Here is an 18,665-nt window from a genome sequence, read left to right as displayed (position 1 = left end):
AAACAGTGAAGGAGCACATGTGAGAAGCAGTTGCAGGTGTTGGGAAGGGAGGGAGGGAGGGAGGGATAGTGGAGAGCCCACCCCTTCAGGATCTGCAAAAGTGACTCCTGGCCCTTTTATCTCCTCTTTGGACCACCTGAACAGCCTTGGGACCCACAAAAGCAGCTGGGCTGGGCTGCCCTGGCTGGGCGATCCATGAGCTTGCAAAAGAAAAACCGGTTAGGCCGGCTGAGCCCTTTCACCATATTTGTTTACCTACTAAAACCTTGGTGCAGGGCTTTCCCAGCTGCTCAGTGCAGCTTATCACAATGGGAAAGCACTCAAGGAAGTGAGGCCTTGGCTTGAATAATGAGTCTGGAGAGATGCAGAAGAACTCAAGCAAATGCCAGTTTAAAAAAACAGTTGATATTTCCTGTCTCAAAGGAAATCAAAAAGTAGCTTTCCATTTTCAGAGCCTGTCTTGTCCTGACATGGTTTGGTAGAATTCCACTCTCCAAGGGTCATGCTTCAGACATCTGGCCCTTCAGGAGCTTCCCTTACCTCAGTGTAATGGACATCCATCATCCCAGCATCTTCCTTCATCGCACCTTCTTCGTCAATGTTGGGTGTAATTTTCCTGAAAGATGAACATCCGGTAGGAAATAACTCTACAGACAGGAGGCAAGAAAGAGAGAAGGCCTTGGAGATCAGTGGGAGGTTGAAACGGTTACAAGCTTTCATTTTTAATTCCTGACAGGTTGGACCCCTTCATGTCTGTCACCTTATTCCTTGGGACAGCAAGGATTTTACATTCCAAAACTGAGTTCTAATCCTTATTAGAATGGAAAATAGGACCTAAAACAAGAAGTAGGCATCAGCCTAGGGTTTTGGAGACTAGAGGGGCGGGCTAAGCTTTGGCTGAGCAACTCTGCCTTTTGAATTTCAGCAAGTAGGTTCCCCTTTTGTGGAAACTGTAGCATGCTTATATTTTTGAGGTGGAAAAGAGGACAAGTGTCTGTAGAAGCAGAAAAGGTGGAAAGGAGAAGGAAGGAGGAGAACATCAACCTGAGCGTAAAATTCATCTCCATCTGCTGAACTTCCACGGAGATTATCTCCAGCTGATAAACAGCCAGTCTTGCCTCAGATTGACACCCCAATTCAGGATCCCCACTTCCTGAGAAAATAACCTGATGTTCAAGAATCCCTGGCTAATGACCGGATACAACCCAATGATTTGATGCAATCAGATTTCAGCTTATCGGAAAGCTTGTAGGAAGGCAGGCAGGCAGGCAAATTAATGCATAAAACCCAGATGATCAGAGGGTGAAAATCTGGGTTTCTCTGAACAAAAGTAAGCTCTGTTGAAATGAAGCCAGGCTCTGACTTTCTAAGAGTGGGTTGAAGCATTTTTATCTGCCATCAAAAATTTGCTGTCCAATTAAACTACCCTTGGAAGTCCATCTTAACTCAGCACAGCAACCAGCCACAAACCACAGCAGGATTTAGTTCCTTTTTTAGTTCAAATACATAACAAGTTTGGCCAGGTCAGCTGATACCAACAAATTCCACTTCTTGGTTTTAAAAAACTAAAAGATGCAAAAGATGTAAACACCACTCCAAAACAGAAGTCCTAAGCAAGCAACTGGAATAGCCTCATAAATCTTGTAGCAAGTTCACATTTCACTGGTTTCTCTTGCTCCTTCTTCTGTCCATAAGGCTTAACCTGCCTCACACACACACACACACACACCCCACAAATGTATCAGAACTGTAACTCCCAGTATTCCCATTCATCCAGTGACCATATGGACTGGGAATTCTGGTTGTTGAAGAACTTCTGAAGAACTTTTGCCAGGAAAAGACTGCTGGTTTTCTTCTGCTTTCATGCTGCTCTTTGCAGATAAATTAATGGATGCAGTTAAATTATTTCCTAAACCCTCTGCCTAAGTTGCTGCTTCCAAGTCCCCCAACAAGTTTATTTGGGGGAAAACCCCCCCTGCGGAGGAATACTTGTCAACTCAACACAAAAATGCCAATCAGCAGAATCCCTGACAATGCGGGCGTCAACAATTCTTCCCAGGCTGAGAGCTAGAGAGTCCGGGAAGGGACTTGTCCAGCCTCTGCTTCCTGGTTCATCTGGGGAGAAAGTTCTTGGGAGTCCTGCTAGGCGGGGGAGGGCATTTTATGACAGCCTTGACTTGGCTTTTGTGGTTGAGGTTGAGCTTTCACCAGGTTTTCCATATAAAGGTTTTCTTCAAACGTACCACCATTTCTTTAGTGGTCCTTCAAAGTTACAACAACACCGAAAAAAGGGCTTATGAATGTTTTTCACACACTTAGCAGCATCCCGTGGCCATGTGATCAAAACTTGGCTGCTTGGCAACTGGCGTGTACTTAAGATGGTTTCAGTGTCCTCTTTAGCAACCTTCCGACAAACAAAGTCAGTGGGGAAACCAGATTCACTTAACAACCATTTTACTAACTTAACAACTGCGGCGATTCACAACGACTGTGGCAAGAAAGGTTGTTTTTGCTTAACAACCGTCTGGTTACAATTTTGGCCTCAGTAGTCGTTGTGAGTCAAGGACCATCTGTGCCCCTGCTCGGGGCTGCCAAGAGCGCCAGAAGCACAGAAACGGACCGACTTTTCTGGACAGCTACCCAGAGCCCTTAGGAAGGCCTGAAGGGTTGTTGCACCAGGCCAGCAAGGCACCATCTCTGCTTTCAGGGGCGAAAACGAGACATTTCCCATCAGAGAAGCTTTGCAGAACAGGAAGGAAGGCTTTCAAAATGAGTTCCCTGCCCCTCCCCACCCCCGGGCCTTCCCCAAATCAAACACTCACTTTTTCTGTGAAGAAACTCTGCCACCAAGGCTGCGACGTGAACGTGGCACATGGCTGCCTGTGGGACGAGAGCAAAGGTGAGCGCGAGGCCCTCAGCACTTCCCGGATGGGGTCAAAGCGCCTGGCGCTGGCCAAGTTCATTACCTCCGAGAAGTCCCCATTTTTGACGTGGATCTTGGCCATGCTGTCCAGCCAGGTCTTCCGCAGCTCCGGAGTGCTGGCGTAAGACTTGGCCAAGCTGAAGTGCAGGTCAACCAGCATTTCAGGATCCTTCTCATGTTCTTTCATCTGCGCAGTGGCCATTAGCACCGTGCGGATCCTCTTGGTCAGATCTTTGACTTCGGAAGGGAACGTGGTCGCCTGTCACAGAAGAGGACAGCCCTTGAAAGGGACCCATCTCCCATCTCCCTTCACCAGGAGGTTCCTCCAGCAGCTGAAGCCCAGAGGAGGGACAACTGGGTGAAGAGGAGGCCTGGGGACTCTTCCCCACGAGCCCTGGTTGGGTGGGCTTCTCTCCTCCCCCCATGTGAAATCTTCCTCCACTAAACTAAGCCCACCTTCACCGGCCGGTCACTGTTGGCGAAGTTATTGATAATTGAGAGCGATTCCTGGAAGCGTGAGCTGCCACCCAGCGCCACATCGGCTATCTGCTGGCTCACCGCAATAATGATCTAGCAGAGAAACAGAGACATTTTTCAAAGTTAGGGAAGTGACAAGCTGACTAGCTGGATTCTGGAACTCCAAAGAGTCCCACTTGACCCCTACAGTAACGACTTCGGATATCAAACTTCCTGGGAACCTAAATATTCGTCCACTACGACTTGTCTGCTAATTGCATCACGCTACGAACAGCCTCCAATGGAAATCCGATGATCTGACTGGGTTTTGATTCCACAGGGAAGAATCATTCTTTTGTCTCAAAGGAGTCTCACTTATTTGTGAATATCTCTGCGTGAGTCGCTGTTCTGGGCTGAACTTGCATTTAGTAAACATCCCCCAAACACTGGCTTAGTGAAAACTGGCAGTTAAATTTGTTCCCAGACAAGAGATGGAAATTCCCATGGACCCACGACATTTCCTTGGTGATCCAAGCCACCAGTTTCCCACAAATCACAAATGTGTCAACCAAGGAAGGCATGAAACATGGCAACTAACACAGCCCTCAACTCTGGAGAAACATCGGGATGAATTCTCAGATCTAGGACATCATGGAAGATGTTTTCAAAAAAGGAGCCACATTTCTCCAGAGGATGCAGTTTTGGTGAGATCATAGAGACACCACAGGAACACAGAACAAATTGTCCAATTTCCCCTCTTGCTTATTTCAAAAGGTACTGTGGATTCTGGTGTGTTTTCCCACCAAAAGTGGGGGGCGGAGATCACGGGCCTGCTTTTCAGCTTTTAAAAAGGCTGCAAACTGAGTTCAGAGGACCAGCTTCAGCCCTGGAGTCTTGTCCTGCACTGAAACGGCATGTGAGAATGACTTTGGGAGACTTTGGCCGCCTAGAAGAGAATGGTCAGATAAGAGAGACAGCCTGGCCCACGGCTGCTGAGCGGGTGGGGGAGAGACTCAGAAGGGACCCTCCCTACTTTCTCAGGGTGTATAGGAGACAGGAGGAGGTCTGTTCCTTAGCCGTAGAAGAAGGTAGAATTAGCTCATCTGCTCACGTGTCCTGTCTGGTCCGCCAGGTAAGGCTGACCTACAGCTTCTGGGGTCAAGCAGGGGATCGAAGTGAAATACAGACAATGCAGCGATCAAGAAAGAAATGAGTCCTCCTGCGTTTCTTCTTCCTCACTGTTTCAACCTTCCTCACGTTACCCCGTGGAGGTAACACATCCGGCATCTCTTGAAACAGCCTGCTCTATCCATCAGGCTGGTCTGATGTGATGTTTATAAAATCTTTAAGGTAATAAGAGACCACGTCCCCCACTTTCCTTCCCTGCGCAAGGGAGAGATACTTCTAAGCGCCCCTTTCCTCACCCTCTTAGAGTGAGGAAGGAGCTTGTGAAGAAACAACCGCCAAGAGAGCCAGCAAAGGTGATTGCGCAAGGCCAGCTTGTTTTCTTCCTCTTTCACTGACCTGGAGGTGAGTCCTTAAGAAGGTCTTCCGCTTGGTGAACTCAAAGTTGTTCCTCATGAGGAGGTAGAGGAGGGCAGAGGCCTCGCTCCGCGTGGAGCTGAGCTTGGACGTGCAGCACTTCAGGACCTCGTAGCAGAAGGCAGAGCACATGTTCACCCTCCCCTTGAAGAAGGCGGCGGGGAACTGGAGGAGAAAGAGGAGGAGGAGGAGGAGGAGGAGGAGGAGGAAGAGGGGGTGCCACCTGGTAAGGGCCTCTCCTTCAAACCTCCACCAGTGCCACCTTCTTGCCATCGTGCAGGAGGAGGCTGGGAGCCGGCAGACCCCGAGAAGCTTCAGGCTTGCAGGATCCCATCTGGGTCGGTCACCGGGACCAGAGCTTTCGGATTCGTGCTGGAGCCCATTCCCAGGGGGAACTCTGCCGGAGAGAGGTTCCCGGTGGATGGGCTCCAGTCCGACAGTGACCGACCTAGACGGGATCCTGCAACGTTATCCTGGGACCTGTAGAACGGCCTTTGTTCACGAGCTTCAGGCTTCACTAAACTGACATACAAAAGGCAGACGTTGTGAACAAGGACACCCTCCCTCCCCCCCCCCTGAAAGCACCGAAAGGAGCTCAAGCAAAATCGGCTTGGCTGAAATTAGTATTTTGCATAGTACACTGAATAGTACATTATGAGGCCGTGCCCCAAACAGAAATTTTTCCACCCCTGTAAATAGAGCAGAACAGAGCGTCTTTGTGGGGGGGCTTGGAGACTTCTTGCCCTTTTTTCCTACCCTCCAACATGCTTGGTAAAAATCCAGGACATTTTTTAAAAAATAAATAAATAAACCTGACCATGAAGAGGAAGCAGATGCCTCTTGGATCACTGCCTAGAATTGGGGAAGTTATCTATTTTCATCCGAGCAGCAAGGGAAGCGAGAGACCAGAAAGATGAATGGGGCAGCCGTGAAGGACTCCAAATTATTCCGCATCTCTAATTCGCTCACCTTGTTGATAAAAGCTCTCAGAGAGGCGAAGATGTGCTTCAGGGCCGCCTCTGACTGCCCGTTTTTGAGGAAGGCCAGATGGACATCAAACACCTTTTTCATCAGCGGGTTATGCCCGTCATTGTTCGAAAGCTGATTCTAGGGAGAAGGGGGTCCAGGTGACTTTGGGTGCAAAATCCCCAAAGGGGCTCAAGATACAGAGAATTTGCTGGGTTTTTTTTTTTTTAATGCCGGGCAAATCGCCAAGCTGGAATGGCCCCATCAAAGCAGCCCCAAACAACTGCAGAATGTTTGGGACAGGTAGTTCTTGTTTAGTGACCACACCTGGGACTGGCAACTTGATTGTTAAGTGAGACAGTCCCTCAGTGAAACCCTGATAGGGCTTATGGTCTGACTTCAGCTCTTCTTTCCTTTACAGACCGACAAACATTGTAAATGCAAGGATTGGTCGCAAAGTTATTTTTTGATCACCAAAAGTAGCTGCAAATGGTTGTTAAATGAGGCAGTTGCTAAATGGGAACTAAGACCTCAAGAGTAGGAGAGTAAATTCAAATGAGGATCACAAAAGTTGGTCTGAGGAAAAGTCAAAGCTGAAGGCTCAGTCAACCCAGAGCCCAGAAGTGTCCGAGTTCAGCTCTTAAAGGGAGGACCTTCAACAGAAAGACGAGGGGCCGAGACGGACCTTGAAGCACTGGGTGAAGAAGGCGATGGTGTCCAGCACCGTCAGGGTCACTTCTGTGGCCAGGTTGCCTTCCAGCAGGGCCTGGTGGACAATGTCTGCCTCCGACGTGCTGGCACCTGAGATCAGAAAGCAAAGACTGACCTTTCTCGCCCTCAGATTACCTGGTGAGGAACGGCCGCGCAGAGCTCCTTCGGGGGCTGCAAAGCTGCAGGCCATCCTTGCTTGGTCGGCCTTGAGGAGCAGAAGACGACCCCCCAGGAGGTCCCCAGGGCCTCCTGACCTTCTGCCGGCCACCTACTGTGGTTCAGGGTGAAGGAGCTGTCCAGGCTGCTCAGGTGCTGAAGCCGGGCCTGCATGGTGCTTGCCCGACTGCGGAGGGCGGGCATCGTCTGGGATTTCCGGTCAACGCTCGCATGTTTGGACAGCCACCCGTCCTGGACCCTGCAGTGGAGAGATTTGCAGCTCTGCCCTCCACGCATGGGTCCAAACGCACCCCAAACTGCACTGGGGCAACTGCAGAACCCGCCGTGGTCAGCAACTCAGCGGCAGGCAGCACAGCCTCTCTGGGCTGGCCTGGGGCCCCTAAGGAGAAGCTGTGGCTGGAGGGGGTTGGTACCCTAACAGAGAAGGCGCCCCACCTTTCCCCTCCAAACCCTGGGGGTTTTGTTCTGCTTTTTGTAATTTTAATCCATCTTTATGTTTATAATTGTTGAATGTTTGTTTTACCTTGAGGTAAGCTGTTAAAGAGTCACCTGAACCATCAGATGGGCAGTAAATAAATTTCATAAATAGGCCTGCACTGTCCACAGGACCCAGATGGTATATACATCGAATGAACAGCCCTTCCACCCACCCCCCACAATACCTGGCAATGTTCCTTTTCCCCACATATCGGAAGTGGAATAGACAGACTCTGCAGCGGGAGAGAGAAAGAAATTAATCAAGGCTAGGATCCAGCGTGGCTTCTGTGGCACCACTCACACTGGTTCCTCTGACACCCTGGGTCGTATCTTTGGATTGTGACCTAAGTGGTTGTGAAGCCACAGGCAGATTTCCATGACAGGTGAGGCCAAAAGATGTTGACAGGTGCCAAATTAGAAGATACAAAGGAGACTACTTTTAAGAGACTTCTTTTATAAAGAAGCTCAAAAGCAGCTCTGGAAAAATGTGCATTTAACAGTGCAGGAAGACATAGCTGTTTTCACTTTCCCCCCTTTTGAAAAGTGTATTCTGTAAGCTATTTTACCTCTACAGGGGGACCGACACACGGATCTTTTTCCAGGAAAGAAAAATGCAGATTGGGACACCTGCTAGTTGCCTCCCTGCAAGGAACTCGCTTTTCAGTACTAGAAAAACATCGTCCAGTGTTTCTCAACCTTGGCAACTTGAAAATGGGTAGACTTCAATTCCCAGAATTCCCCAGCCAGCTATGCTATGGAATTCTGAGAGTTGAAGTCCACTCATCTTCACGTTGTCAAGGTTGAAGAACACTGAGATCTGGAATCTTTCAGAACCTTTGGGCTGTGACCAGCCCGTGAACTGTTGAAAGCCTTGTCCATGGGCAAAATGTGGCCATCGTGAATTTTTCTTCCTAGAAGTTTCAACACGTGATCCTTCTTCCTCCCTTGAATCTCTTAAAAAAGGGTGGATGTAAACTTACTCTAGGAGAACCAAGACGTTCATCAGCTCCTGGGGAGATATTTTGTTCCAGTAGGACAACAAGGTGTCTGCAATTGAAAGAAATCTGCTTAAGACGCCTCCCGTCATCCCTCCAGCTCCCCCAGCCCAGGAAATGGGAAGGGAGATGGCTGACCTTCGGACAGCATCTTGACGACGTAAAGGTAGCAGACAAGGAGGCTGCGGATCTCGTACTGGTCCAGCCGCCCAAAGTGGGAAAGGCTGCTACGCGTGGAACTTTTCCGTATCTGCGTTGACCGAGAGGAGCCAAAAAAAAAAGAAAAGAAAAGGAGGTGGGAAGGGTAAGGAGGGGAGGAATCCAGGAAAATAAGGATATTAGCTTAATCTTTAAATATGGCCAGCCAGTTCTTTCCCCAGTCTAGCACAGTCCGACTTATGACTGATCACTTAGAGATTGTTCAAAATTCTGACAGACCCCACCCTCCCAAAGATACCTATGACCCGATTCCGAAGTTCTGATGGCTGCCCCCTCCCTGTGGTCAAAGGATCACATGTTGGGTGCTCAGCAACTGGCCATGTATGGCATCCTGTAGTTGTGTAACCATGTTTTATCATGTCTTTGCAGAAAACCAGGATTTGCTGCCAGTTTTTGACAAAATGCCCCATGGTGAATGACAGGACTCTCAAGAGCTTATGGAGCCAAGCAGTCTGTTCCCCAACTTCTCTGGAAATCTGAAAGAGCAACTTTACATTTTCAGTGGAGGAAGGCTGATCGGGGGAGCCAGCAGTTCCTTCGGAAGCAAGGGACCCTCGCGAGTCTTCCCTTTTCAAAAAAAGTCCATTCTGGAAGCCAGCGCCAGAAACTGCAAGAAAAGAGCCGAGGGCTTGCAACCAGTTGCACCAGAATGGGGGTCCCTGGCTGCAACTTGACCCAGAACGAGGATCGCCCCAATAGGGCTGTCCATGGGATTCCCTGCTAGTCAGTGGGGTCAGCCTTGAGATCCACAAGCTCTGAATCCCAGCAAGGTCTCCTTCCAGACTCAAAACTCTTCCACTAAGGTCTCGTCCCACTCTGTCGTTCTGTTATTCACCCCTAACCCGTGGCCAAGATTAGGGAGTGGGGGAAGGGTTCAAACCCAGCACTCCTTACGTGAGTCTTTGTCGACAATGAGGCTCGACCTGTTGGAAGGGGAGGTGAAGCTGGTCAGGAAGTCATCGCGCGAGGCCTGCTCAGAAGACAAAGAAAAGGGTTCAGGGAAGGGGGCAACTTGGCTCAAAGTCAAGCTCATGAGAATAGCTAGAAGACGAGACAAGCTGGAAATCTTGCAACAGTTTGCCTCTGGATGCTGGGAAGAGTTAAAATCCACCCAGCTTAAAGTTTCTCAGCTTGGGAAACATTGGACTAGAATCAGGGACCTCTAAGCCTGGCAACCTTAAGACTTGTGGACTTCAGAATTCTGGGAGTTGAAGTCCACAAGCCTTAAAAGATGCCAAGTTTGGAGACCCCCGGACTAGACCAGATGACCTTTCTGGTCCTACTGGCCTCATGGGTAAACAAGATAGGAATCACAACTTGATCAACCAATTCTGTTTTATTGTGAGGCTACCTTGACAGAACCTTGCAAACCTGAAAGCACAGAAGGACTCCTTGTCTCCTTCACCATCCGAGAGAGACGGTTCCTTCCGAGCCCCCTGCCCCGCCTAGTAGAAATCTGTGGTCTCTGTCCTCTCTCATCCGACCGTTCCCTTGGCTGCACCTCTTGACTCCGTGCCCCAAGCTCTTCCCCACATATCATCACAGGCGCCCTCCAACTTTATGTTTCAAGGCTCACCATTTTTCTAACCTTTTCCCTCCCAGCAGACTCTGTACGCCTGAACTGGGGAGCCTGTCCCACATCTGGAACGATGCAACTTCCTGCTTCAAAATTACTCACAGAGGTGGACATTGGGGCGCACAAGTACAGGTTGTCCGGGCTGGCCAACCTCTGGACGTTTTCCAAAAGGATCCCGGCAAGCGGTAAATACAGCTGGGCTATTTTGGCTTGCTGGTTCTGCAAGAGAGGAGGGGTGAATGAACCCCCAGATAGGAGGTGGTAAGATGAAAAGAAAGCTTTGGATCCGAAAGCAAAGAAGGAGAGATCTGGTGCTTTTCTTCTGCCAGAAGAAGCATCAGCTTTGGGGGTTATTCTTCACTCTGGCCACGGAAGGACGTAATCAACAGGAGTGCTGATTTACCCCCAGCCTAACAAGTACTTTGGGGGGGGGGGGGCTTGGCAGCACAAGGAAACAACAGCCAATGACTTCATAGACAGCCATCAACACCCCAATCAACAACTAAAAAGCCACACACAACCAGGCACCACATAAATACTACACACAGAACAGCCCAAAGCACATGCTCTGCTGGAGAGAAGTTTCCCGAGGATGGGGGCTCCAGCAGAGTCTGAAACCTCGGAAGACAAAAACTCGGTGACCCACCCAGAATGGATCCTGCCACGTCCCTTTATCTCCAGCCCTCCACGCAAATCTGCACACAGTTGTTCTTGTTATTTGTTAGATTCCTAGCTCGTCTTTCCTGCAGGGATTCAAGGATTCCCCACCTCCACCACTTGGGAAGGTGGACTTCCCAGGCTGGGGTCCTGGGCCTCTCAGCCCCCCACTCCTTCACTGCAGCTCTAACATCGCAGTGGCCAGATGCAAAGATGTATCCTGTCACCATTTTTAAAGCAGAAATGGTAGCTACTGCCTGTGTAGTCTGTGTCCCAACTGAAAACCAGGGGAAGATGCCTTTGTCTTCCATTCCAATATTTTTAGAAATTTATGCTGCAATCAAGCGAGTCATTCCAGAAGATCAGGGTTACTTGCAAACTCCAAGCCTCTATCCTCACAACAGCCCTAACTTGCTTGGGAGGAGACAGACAGAGAGACCCCTCCCCAGCTGTCTCTTTGCAGCTGAGGGCAGAGCTTCAGAGTAGCCTCCTTTATTCTTTACTTAAGGCATCAAACCCCTTCTGGGTTGGCACAGCCAATAGCTGCAAAAATAGCACAAAGGAAAAAAGCGCACGGTACAGAAGAGCACGCCTCAAAAGAGAGAAGAGCGAGCCACAGTTTTCAAAGCTCCAGCCCTGCTTGGCACCTCGCCAGCTCTCGGACAGTGGAAGCAGGAGCCCCTTCAAAGGCCAAGCAGGGGAGAGCCAGGCTCTGGAACGTGGGCAGAGGGAGGAGGGGGGCAGAGAAGTTCCCAGAAGTTCAGCTCCAGCCGAATGACGAGTTGGATACGTGCAGAACTGCAGAAAGGCCCGCGGAGCCTCAAGGGAGGCAGCCTGGCCAGCAGCCGCTTTGTCTTGGCTGGCTCCCAACTCTGGTAGTCATGAAAAGGGATCCCAGAACACATGAAAGAATCAGATGAAGAGGATGCTGCAGCTGACCGAGAGGAAGGCCAGATGTTGGCTAAGCAACCAGCCAGCAGAAAGAAGGTCCAGAGCATGCAAGATCCCGCTTATTTTGGCCCTCTCATCAGCCACAGTCAGCGATTCCACGGCATTAACCACTCCTGGCAGAGCAAAGTCAATCAATGTACATCCTATGACTTCTGACAATTGGTTGAGAGGCAGTTTGCACCTCATTTTGAACCAAACCCACATCTGTGGCCACGGCAGTTGGGTCCAGGTGAGCTAACCCACCACGCCGTCTGTTTAGTTTTGGCTCAGTGTGTGATGTGAGCTATCCAGCAAGCAAACCCAGAGCAGTCACGCAGTCTATGAACCAAGTCAAGGCTGCCTCAAGCCCTTCTACCTTATGCTGGTATCTGTTGTCAAAGGCGTGCTTGATGAGGAGGCTTTTCAAGATGCTGATGGCCACGTATCGGGCGTCAGAGTTGTCCTTTAGCGCGGCGGCGGTCTCTCGCAGGAGCACTCCCACCAAGAAGTGGTGGCGGCAATACTCATCGCTTAGACTGTACTCCAGGTTGATGTCTGTGGGGAAAAGGTTGGACAGGACTATTCTGACATTACCACAGTGACTCCGGTGACGAAGTCTTGGAGTCTCCCGCAGGTTCACTGAAGAGAAGGGGATGCCGAAGAACGGGCCCACCCCACCGGCTGAACCGTTTGGTCCTGCTAAGCTGGAGTTGGAGGCTGGGGGTCCAGGGAAATGAAAGAGACGGGGAAGAGCTGGGGGGAGATCTGCGGGGGGGGGGGAGGAATCTGAAGATACTGAAATAAAGCAGAACTCCTAGCATCATAGCCCGGATTATTTATAGCAACCATTCAAGACGGTCAACTAAAATTTACTGCTGAGACTAAATTTCTGCTTCTGGAAATGCGAAACTGTAGCTGCATAAACAGATTGAGATCTTTTAATGTCAACGCAGACATTTTTACAAAGAGAAGGTTTGCAGGTGTCTCGGTTGGCTGTTCCAACTCTGTCTGCCTTTTCTGATGAAACAATTGCTAGCCTCTGCTGGTCTCAGAGGCAAATTCAGATCGGGACCCTGGGTGCTGAATGCGAGGGAGCAAATAAGGAAGCCTTATAAGAAGCGGTTGGATGAACATTTCCTGAGCCCAAATCCTGGCTTATCTTAAGAGCATTTGATCTGGCAGAAAACATTTTCCAGCCTTTATTTCTACCCTCCATCTAGCAAACCTTGCAGAGATGAAGGGGCCCAGAAAACAGGAAACAGAAAAGAATAGAATTAAATTAGTTGGATTACGTTAGGAGGGCACAAGTAATGGAAACAACTGATGGGCACCAGAAGAGGCACATTTATGAATATTTGAAGAGGCCCAGAGTTTTCTCATTTTATCTTCAGAGCTAAAACTTTCTGTTTCTGTCCATGGCAGTGAATGTGCTCCACTCTGTGGGTGTGTATATTTTATCCCTTTGCTCTGACTGGGGGGCAAACAGGAAAGACATTTTTAAAAGTGCTTTTTAAAGTAGGTATTATCTCCCAAGTTAACTGATTTCTCACCACAATGGTGCCAGTTCCGTTTTTAGCGAAGCCAACTCCTAACTATCAAAATACCTGCTGTTACTTAACCCTGCAAATTTTATTTGCAGCTTTGCTGAATTTCTCAGGAAGTTTTAAAATGGAGATTCCCTGTCTGAGCTCCCAGGCCAATACTGGCTTAAGAAACAGGCAGAGGAATAATCTGTTGTTAGCCACGGCCTACTGGGAGTGTGAATCGCACAGCATTTCACAGACCTTGCGTTCGCTGAAACTTTGGCTTGGCAAAATTCATTGGTAAATTCAGCGGAATATAGTGCTCATGGTTACAGATGGTCTGCAGAAACTCAAACTTATATTCCACCAAGAGCTGTAGAGAAGAGAAAAAAAAATAGGATTATACAGGCGGCCTCTGCTTTCTATCCTCTGCAATGGCTCTGGGAAGCTGAGTATTTTACCTTCGGGTCTTTGGGGCTGAACCCAGAAACGTAATCGTTGATCAAGTTGAAGATAAATCCTCGGTCCATGAAGGTCAAACATCGCTGTGGAAGGGGATAAAAGGTGAACCTCCTGCTTCACCTTGACTGAAGGTGCATTCAGTGGGTATGAATGCTATTGATGGGGTAACCCTTGGGTATTTGGGGGCTCCCATCGACAGAGTTTCAATCCTAGAAGCGGTTCTCAATGTCGGCAGGCTGAGTCAGTCCAAGGGGAAGAAACATTTGGCCCTCTCTTTTGCTTTTAAACTAAAGATGGGGAAGGAAGGAGAGGAAGACTACACCACCTTCAAGAAGTTGGCCAAGGAGAAGTTGACATTTCTCGACTCTTCTGGGATTTCGCTGTAACGAATGTTCACATGTGGAATAATGGAGAGCAGCAAAGAATGCAGCGCATGACCGTAGGACTCCGGGAACCGCTGTGGCCTGGGAAGCTGAAGGGGCAAGGTGTGAAGTCCGGCCCAAGCTCCTTGCATTCACACAAGACCCATGTGGCTTGCCATGAAAGTCGCCTAAGGTGTGCTTCTGCCCTTACCTTAATCTTGTTTTCATCCAGAAGATAAAGAGCCATCGACTTCACCAGAATTTCAAAGAAAAACCACGAATACTGGAAGCCAGAGGAAGAGAAAAGAGAGGTGTTCCAGCCAGGTCAGGTCCCCACCTGTTCCCACAATGCAGGAGAAGCCACGATGTGCGTGAGGCCACCAAACGAGCAGTGTGTAGCCTTCCTCCATACCCTTGGCCTGATGGGCTTCAAACTTTGCAAGGGAGAGAGGTGGCCTTGAAGGGCTTCCCTTTCCATCTTTGGTCTCACCTTCAGCATCTTATTGATGGCCAAGAAATCTGCAGACTGCTTGAGAATTGTTGATATGGCTGCTGCCAAGATTTCGTGCGTCATTTTAGCCTGGGGCTGGCCGGGCTTCTCGGGCTGAAAGCAGTACTGTGGGGGAGAAGAGATGTTGGACGCCCTGGACAGAGCCTATGGCCTAGAACGGAGTCTTTTCTCCAACTCACCTTGACGAATGTCCGCAAATAGTGGTCAAGACTCCCCTCGTGGCATCTGGATACGATGTAGAGAAGAACCCTGCAGGAAGGGGTGGAAAAGAAGATCAGAGGAGAGCACATCTCGCTGTTACACGGAAGAGTAGCCCCATCTCCACGATCACAACTCGCTTTCCTATCAAGGCCCGGCTGTCTCGGCAGACGTAGAACAATGCTCAGTGTCCTCCTGCCCATCTTGAGTCGTTTCACTCCAGGGCAGCCCTCTGGCCCGGTCATGACAGAGTCACACAAAGTTACGACGGCTGAAAAAATTGGCTGAGGACCCTTGCTCTCAGGACCGAGGCAGCATCCCCGTGGTCATGGGATTGCAATCATGTGCTTAGCAACCAGCCCGCATTTATGACAGTTGCAGCATCCCTTGGTCGGTCGGTCACCATTTGTGACCTTGATGTCCAGCAAGCAAAATCAGGGAGGGAAGCTGGATTCGCTTAATGGCAAAAAAGGGCTGTAAACTCAGGCATGGTCACGTGATGACTTGTTGACCACAACCTCACTTACTGACGGAGGTTTTGGTGCCAACTGAGGTCATACGGCGAGGACTAGCAGTGTTTGGTTTTTCGCAGGGAGCAACTCTTTTGGAATTGCCCTGGGATAAATTTCTGTCTGAAAATCTCTCCTGCTTGAGCAGGGGGCTGGACCAGAAGACCTGCAAGCCCCTTCCAACTCCGTTATTCTGCTCTTCCGAGCTCACCAGGCGGGTGAGCTTCTGCAACTGACCCGGTCGTGCCACTGGGCTGCATCAGGTCGCCTGCGTGCTGAGAACATTCCCAAGGCAGAAAGGAAGTCAACCCGAAACAGGTCCATTGTCTGTGGCCAAACTCACATAGTGCTGTTGACGGCCACCTCTTCCTCTGCTGGGTGGCTGGTGAGGACCCGGAAGAGTTGCGTAAGAATCACAGGCAGAAACTGTATCATGACCTGGATCTCCATGGCGTGCAAACACTGAAACCAAGATCCGTGGTTAGACTTCAAGAAGGGGCAAAGAAGAAGGTGGTCTTGGGATCTTGGAGCCTTCGCTCGGTCCTTGTTTCCATGAAGGGGACCGCATTTGCACTCCTCCTCCTCCTCCTCCCCCACCCACCGTCCAGTCTCAGCTCACCTTCAGATACTTCACAAGTTCTCCTGGCACTTCTTTGGCACCCCCCTGAATCGTCTGGCAATAGTGGAAGAATTTATGCAGGTGACGATCCTGGCGTGACAGAACAACCAAACCTTAAGAACAGAGCGAGCCGTTTCCACTCCTGCCTCACCTGAGCTCACTGCAATCTGGTAGATTCTTAGCTTGGGGGTGTCTTCTCCTTCAGGCCGGGCAACACACCTCCCTCCTCACCTGGGTTTTGTTTTCCTGAGGAGTGGTTGGGAGTGGGGTGGGGATGGTCATGGCCGCCCTGTTTGAAAGGCTTATTGCTATGGGGTTGCAAAAGGGCCCCTGTGAAGGCCGGTCTTCCTTCCATGTTCCTTTATTTAAGAAAACGTACATGGTCGCCAAATTATGCTCAATGACTCCAGGTGACTTACAAGAATAAAAGTCCAATGCAAGAACAATAGAAAAGCAATCACACACACACACACACACACAAACACACAGACAGTGACAACAATCAAAGGAGCCACTTGATGGTCTCCATCCCACTCTAGGGTCTCCAGGCCTGTTGGCAGAACCAGATCTTCAGGGCCTTTTGAAAGAGCGTTGAAGTGGGAGCCGGTCTTATCTCCATGGGGATGATGTTCCACAGGGAGGGAGCTGCCACGGACAAGGCCCTTCTTCTTGGTCCCACCAGGTTGGACCTACTTGGGAGAGGGGACCCGTAACATACCTGGGTATATATGGTGGACTCCAAGTGTAGCCTCAGCTTGAAGAGGGCCTTGGCTCCATCCACCCACTTGAGGTCGGCATTTGGCTGGAGATCCAAAAGAAGAAAGAGACATCTTTGAAGCTTGGGGTTTGCCTAAACTAGTCTGGGGTACCTGACCAGGCAGTTTGGCCCATCTGGGGATGAAGAGAGCCATTTAATCGGCCCTCGCATGAGAGAGAAAATGTTTCTGTTTTATGTGGAAAGAAAAGTATTTCTAAGTATACCAAAATCCCAGTTCCTCCAATTCTTCAGCCAAGAAGCCATCCGAACAACACAAACAAAGCTGTCCAGTTGTTTGTGGGGTTTGCAGAGCACATCTTGCTTACACGAACACAGTTTTCCAGGAACTGGGACAAATGCTTGGCAGCCTGGGCATTTGCAACAGGGGGGATAAGTTGTACTCCTTGGCAATGCGCCAATGGCACAGGGGCTTGGAACTGGCTAAGAAACCAGGGGTACCTGCCTGGTTGGGTGAAACCTCTGTGGATGTGCTCGGCTTGAAGGGTGAAAAATGGCGTATCCAAAACCACATGTGGGTTGTCCTTCTTATGACGAATCCATCTCACAGCAGCCTTACCTTTCGTGCCTCGGTATCTCCGGCGCCCAGGTAGCCAGCGGGCAGGTTGGCTGAGACTGGGAGCTGCTGCTCAGAGGTGACAATCAGCCCATCTTTCAGCAAAGGAAGCCAGGCAAAGCCGACTGTGGGGACAGAAGAGAGACTGGTCTGCAGAGCGGCAAAAGGTTCAAGTGGCACCTGCGGATCAGATCCTGCAATCCCAGCTGGTTCTGCAAGGACCTTCAGCTAGGACCCCAGAGGACAATTCCCAGCCTGTGCTGTTCATTTAGGAACCTGGGCAGTCGGGCAAGTCCAGAACCGGGGGAAGGAGGGGGTTGGGATACCTGTGGTCTCCACGGCGTCCTGTTTCTTCGCTGTCCCCTTTGTGTTAATTTCGCAGCTGATGTGATAGAAGGTGAACAGCAAGTGATGCTTCTGGTGGAGCTGGATCGGAAGCTGGATTTTGATCTGTGCAAGAGGAGGAAAAGGGAGGCTGAATTCTCGCATGATTTCATTTCTTTAAAAAGATGATCAGTATTTTGTTTTGTCTGGCTGGGGAATTCTGGGAATAGAAATCCACCCATCTTAAAGTTGCCAAGTTTGAAAACATTAAAAGGAGGATCCTAAGCAAACTTGAGTTCCGTAAACAGAAAATAATCTATCTTCTCTCTAATGGAGCGGCTGGTTATTCTTTTCTCACCTCATCGTAAAAGTCGGGGCTCTGATTGTGGTGCAAGACACAGGCGTAGGCGTGCGAGGTGAACAGTGGCCCTCCGGGTTTGCCGTAGAAGCACTGCAGGATGAACAAGATCACAGTGAGGTTGAGAGGAAGAAGACTAAGAAGGCGCGATTATCTCCTTGGACCATCAAAGGTCCTTCCCTCACTTCCCCTGCAACCCTGCTCAGTTCAGCCTCATCGGAATTAGAAGGGGAGATGTTATCACACCGAATCCCACTGCCAGGATTCAGATGAGGGTGGAACAGATCTCCTGATTCCCGGCTGGCCAGGTTTAGGAGCCCAAGATTGAAGGGTTCCAACCTGGTCAACTGGCTCCCTCTAGTGGGAATTCTGGACAAGCTGATGGACCTTCTGTCTTCGTTCATATGGAACGGAGGCCCAATTGGGCCTCTTGGCCCAGATCTAAGCCCCCTCTGTGCCAAGCACTTGCAAAATGCAGTAAGCCCACCAATCAGCTGGCAGGTGGACAGAACCTCCCAAGGGGAAGGAGATCATTCATCTGGCCCAGAGTTTGGAACATAAAGGACAGGGAAGTTTTGGAGATGGAAACATCTCCAGAACGAGCCCCAGACGGCAGCAGAAACTCGACCTGGGGCCCCAGGAGGCCACCAGCCGCCTCAGTGCTAGGGGCCACAAGAGGCCAGAGGATTAGGACCGCCTTCTTGCGAGACGACCCTCTTCCTTGGGCCCGGCTCTGGAGTACCTTTAAGGCTTTGGCGTCTCCTTCATCCGAGTCCTTGAATTCCACCCGGATGGCGATGTTTCTTGCCTGGAAGAGTGACCCACGGTGGGGACAAGGG

At 50.0% G+C, this 18,665-nt stretch overlaps 1 protein-coding gene across 3 annotated transcripts in view; it reads right to left on the bottom strand.

The window, feature by feature from the left end:
• The window catches only part of DOCK11 (dedicator of cytokinesis 11), a 48,321-nt gene that overhangs the window by 12,259 nt on the left and 17,397 nt on the right, over positions 1–18,665 (bottom strand). For all 3 annotated transcript variants that reach the window (XM_081336350.1, XM_081336352.1, XM_081336351.1), the window contains 28 exons: positions 18,569–18,634; positions 17,827–17,919; positions 17,471–17,594; positions 17,148–17,269; positions 16,532–16,615; positions 15,814–15,903; positions 15,538–15,656; positions 14,667–14,736; positions 14,467–14,592; positions 14,188–14,259; positions 13,940–14,086; positions 13,614–13,697; positions 13,414–13,525; positions 12,006–12,184; positions 10,145–10,261; positions 9,361–9,436; positions 8,961–9,073; positions 8,386–8,497; positions 8,233–8,299; positions 7,438–7,485; positions 6,871–7,013; positions 6,573–6,688; positions 5,891–6,028; positions 4,904–5,086; positions 3,380–3,493; positions 2,967–3,182; positions 2,823–2,880; positions 541–647 (listed from right to left, as the gene is read on the bottom strand). In XM_081336350.1, coding sequence (XP_081192476.1) covers positions 541–647; positions 2,823–2,880; positions 2,967–3,182; positions 3,380–3,493; positions 4,904–5,086; positions 5,891–6,028; positions 6,573–6,688; positions 6,871–7,013; positions 7,438–7,485; positions 8,233–8,299; positions 8,386–8,497; positions 8,961–9,073; positions 9,361–9,436; positions 10,145–10,261; positions 12,006–12,184; positions 13,414–13,525; positions 13,614–13,697; positions 13,940–14,086; positions 14,188–14,259; positions 14,467–14,592; positions 14,667–14,736; positions 15,538–15,656; positions 15,814–15,903; positions 16,532–16,615; positions 17,148–17,269; positions 17,471–17,594; positions 17,827–17,919; positions 18,569–18,634 — 3,096 coding nt within the window. The remainder of the gene's footprint in view (positions 1–540; positions 648–2,822; positions 2,881–2,966; positions 3,183–3,379; positions 3,494–4,903; positions 5,087–5,890; positions 6,029–6,572; positions 6,689–6,870; positions 7,014–7,437; positions 7,486–8,232; positions 8,300–8,385; positions 8,498–8,960; positions 9,074–9,360; positions 9,437–10,144; positions 10,262–12,005; positions 12,185–13,413; positions 13,526–13,613; positions 13,698–13,939; positions 14,087–14,187; positions 14,260–14,466; positions 14,593–14,666; positions 14,737–15,537; positions 15,657–15,813; positions 15,904–16,531; positions 16,616–17,147; positions 17,270–17,470; positions 17,595–17,826; positions 17,920–18,568; positions 18,635–18,665) is intronic.

Source organism: Vipera berus (assembly GCF_964194415.1).
Source record: "Vipera berus genome assembly, chromosome: 11".
Taxonomy (NCBI): Eukaryota; Metazoa; Chordata; class Lepidosauria; order Squamata; family Viperidae; genus Vipera; species Vipera berus.
The sequence above is the reverse complement of the archived record's forward strand: the minus strand, read 5'-3'. Positions and strand labels throughout refer to the sequence as shown.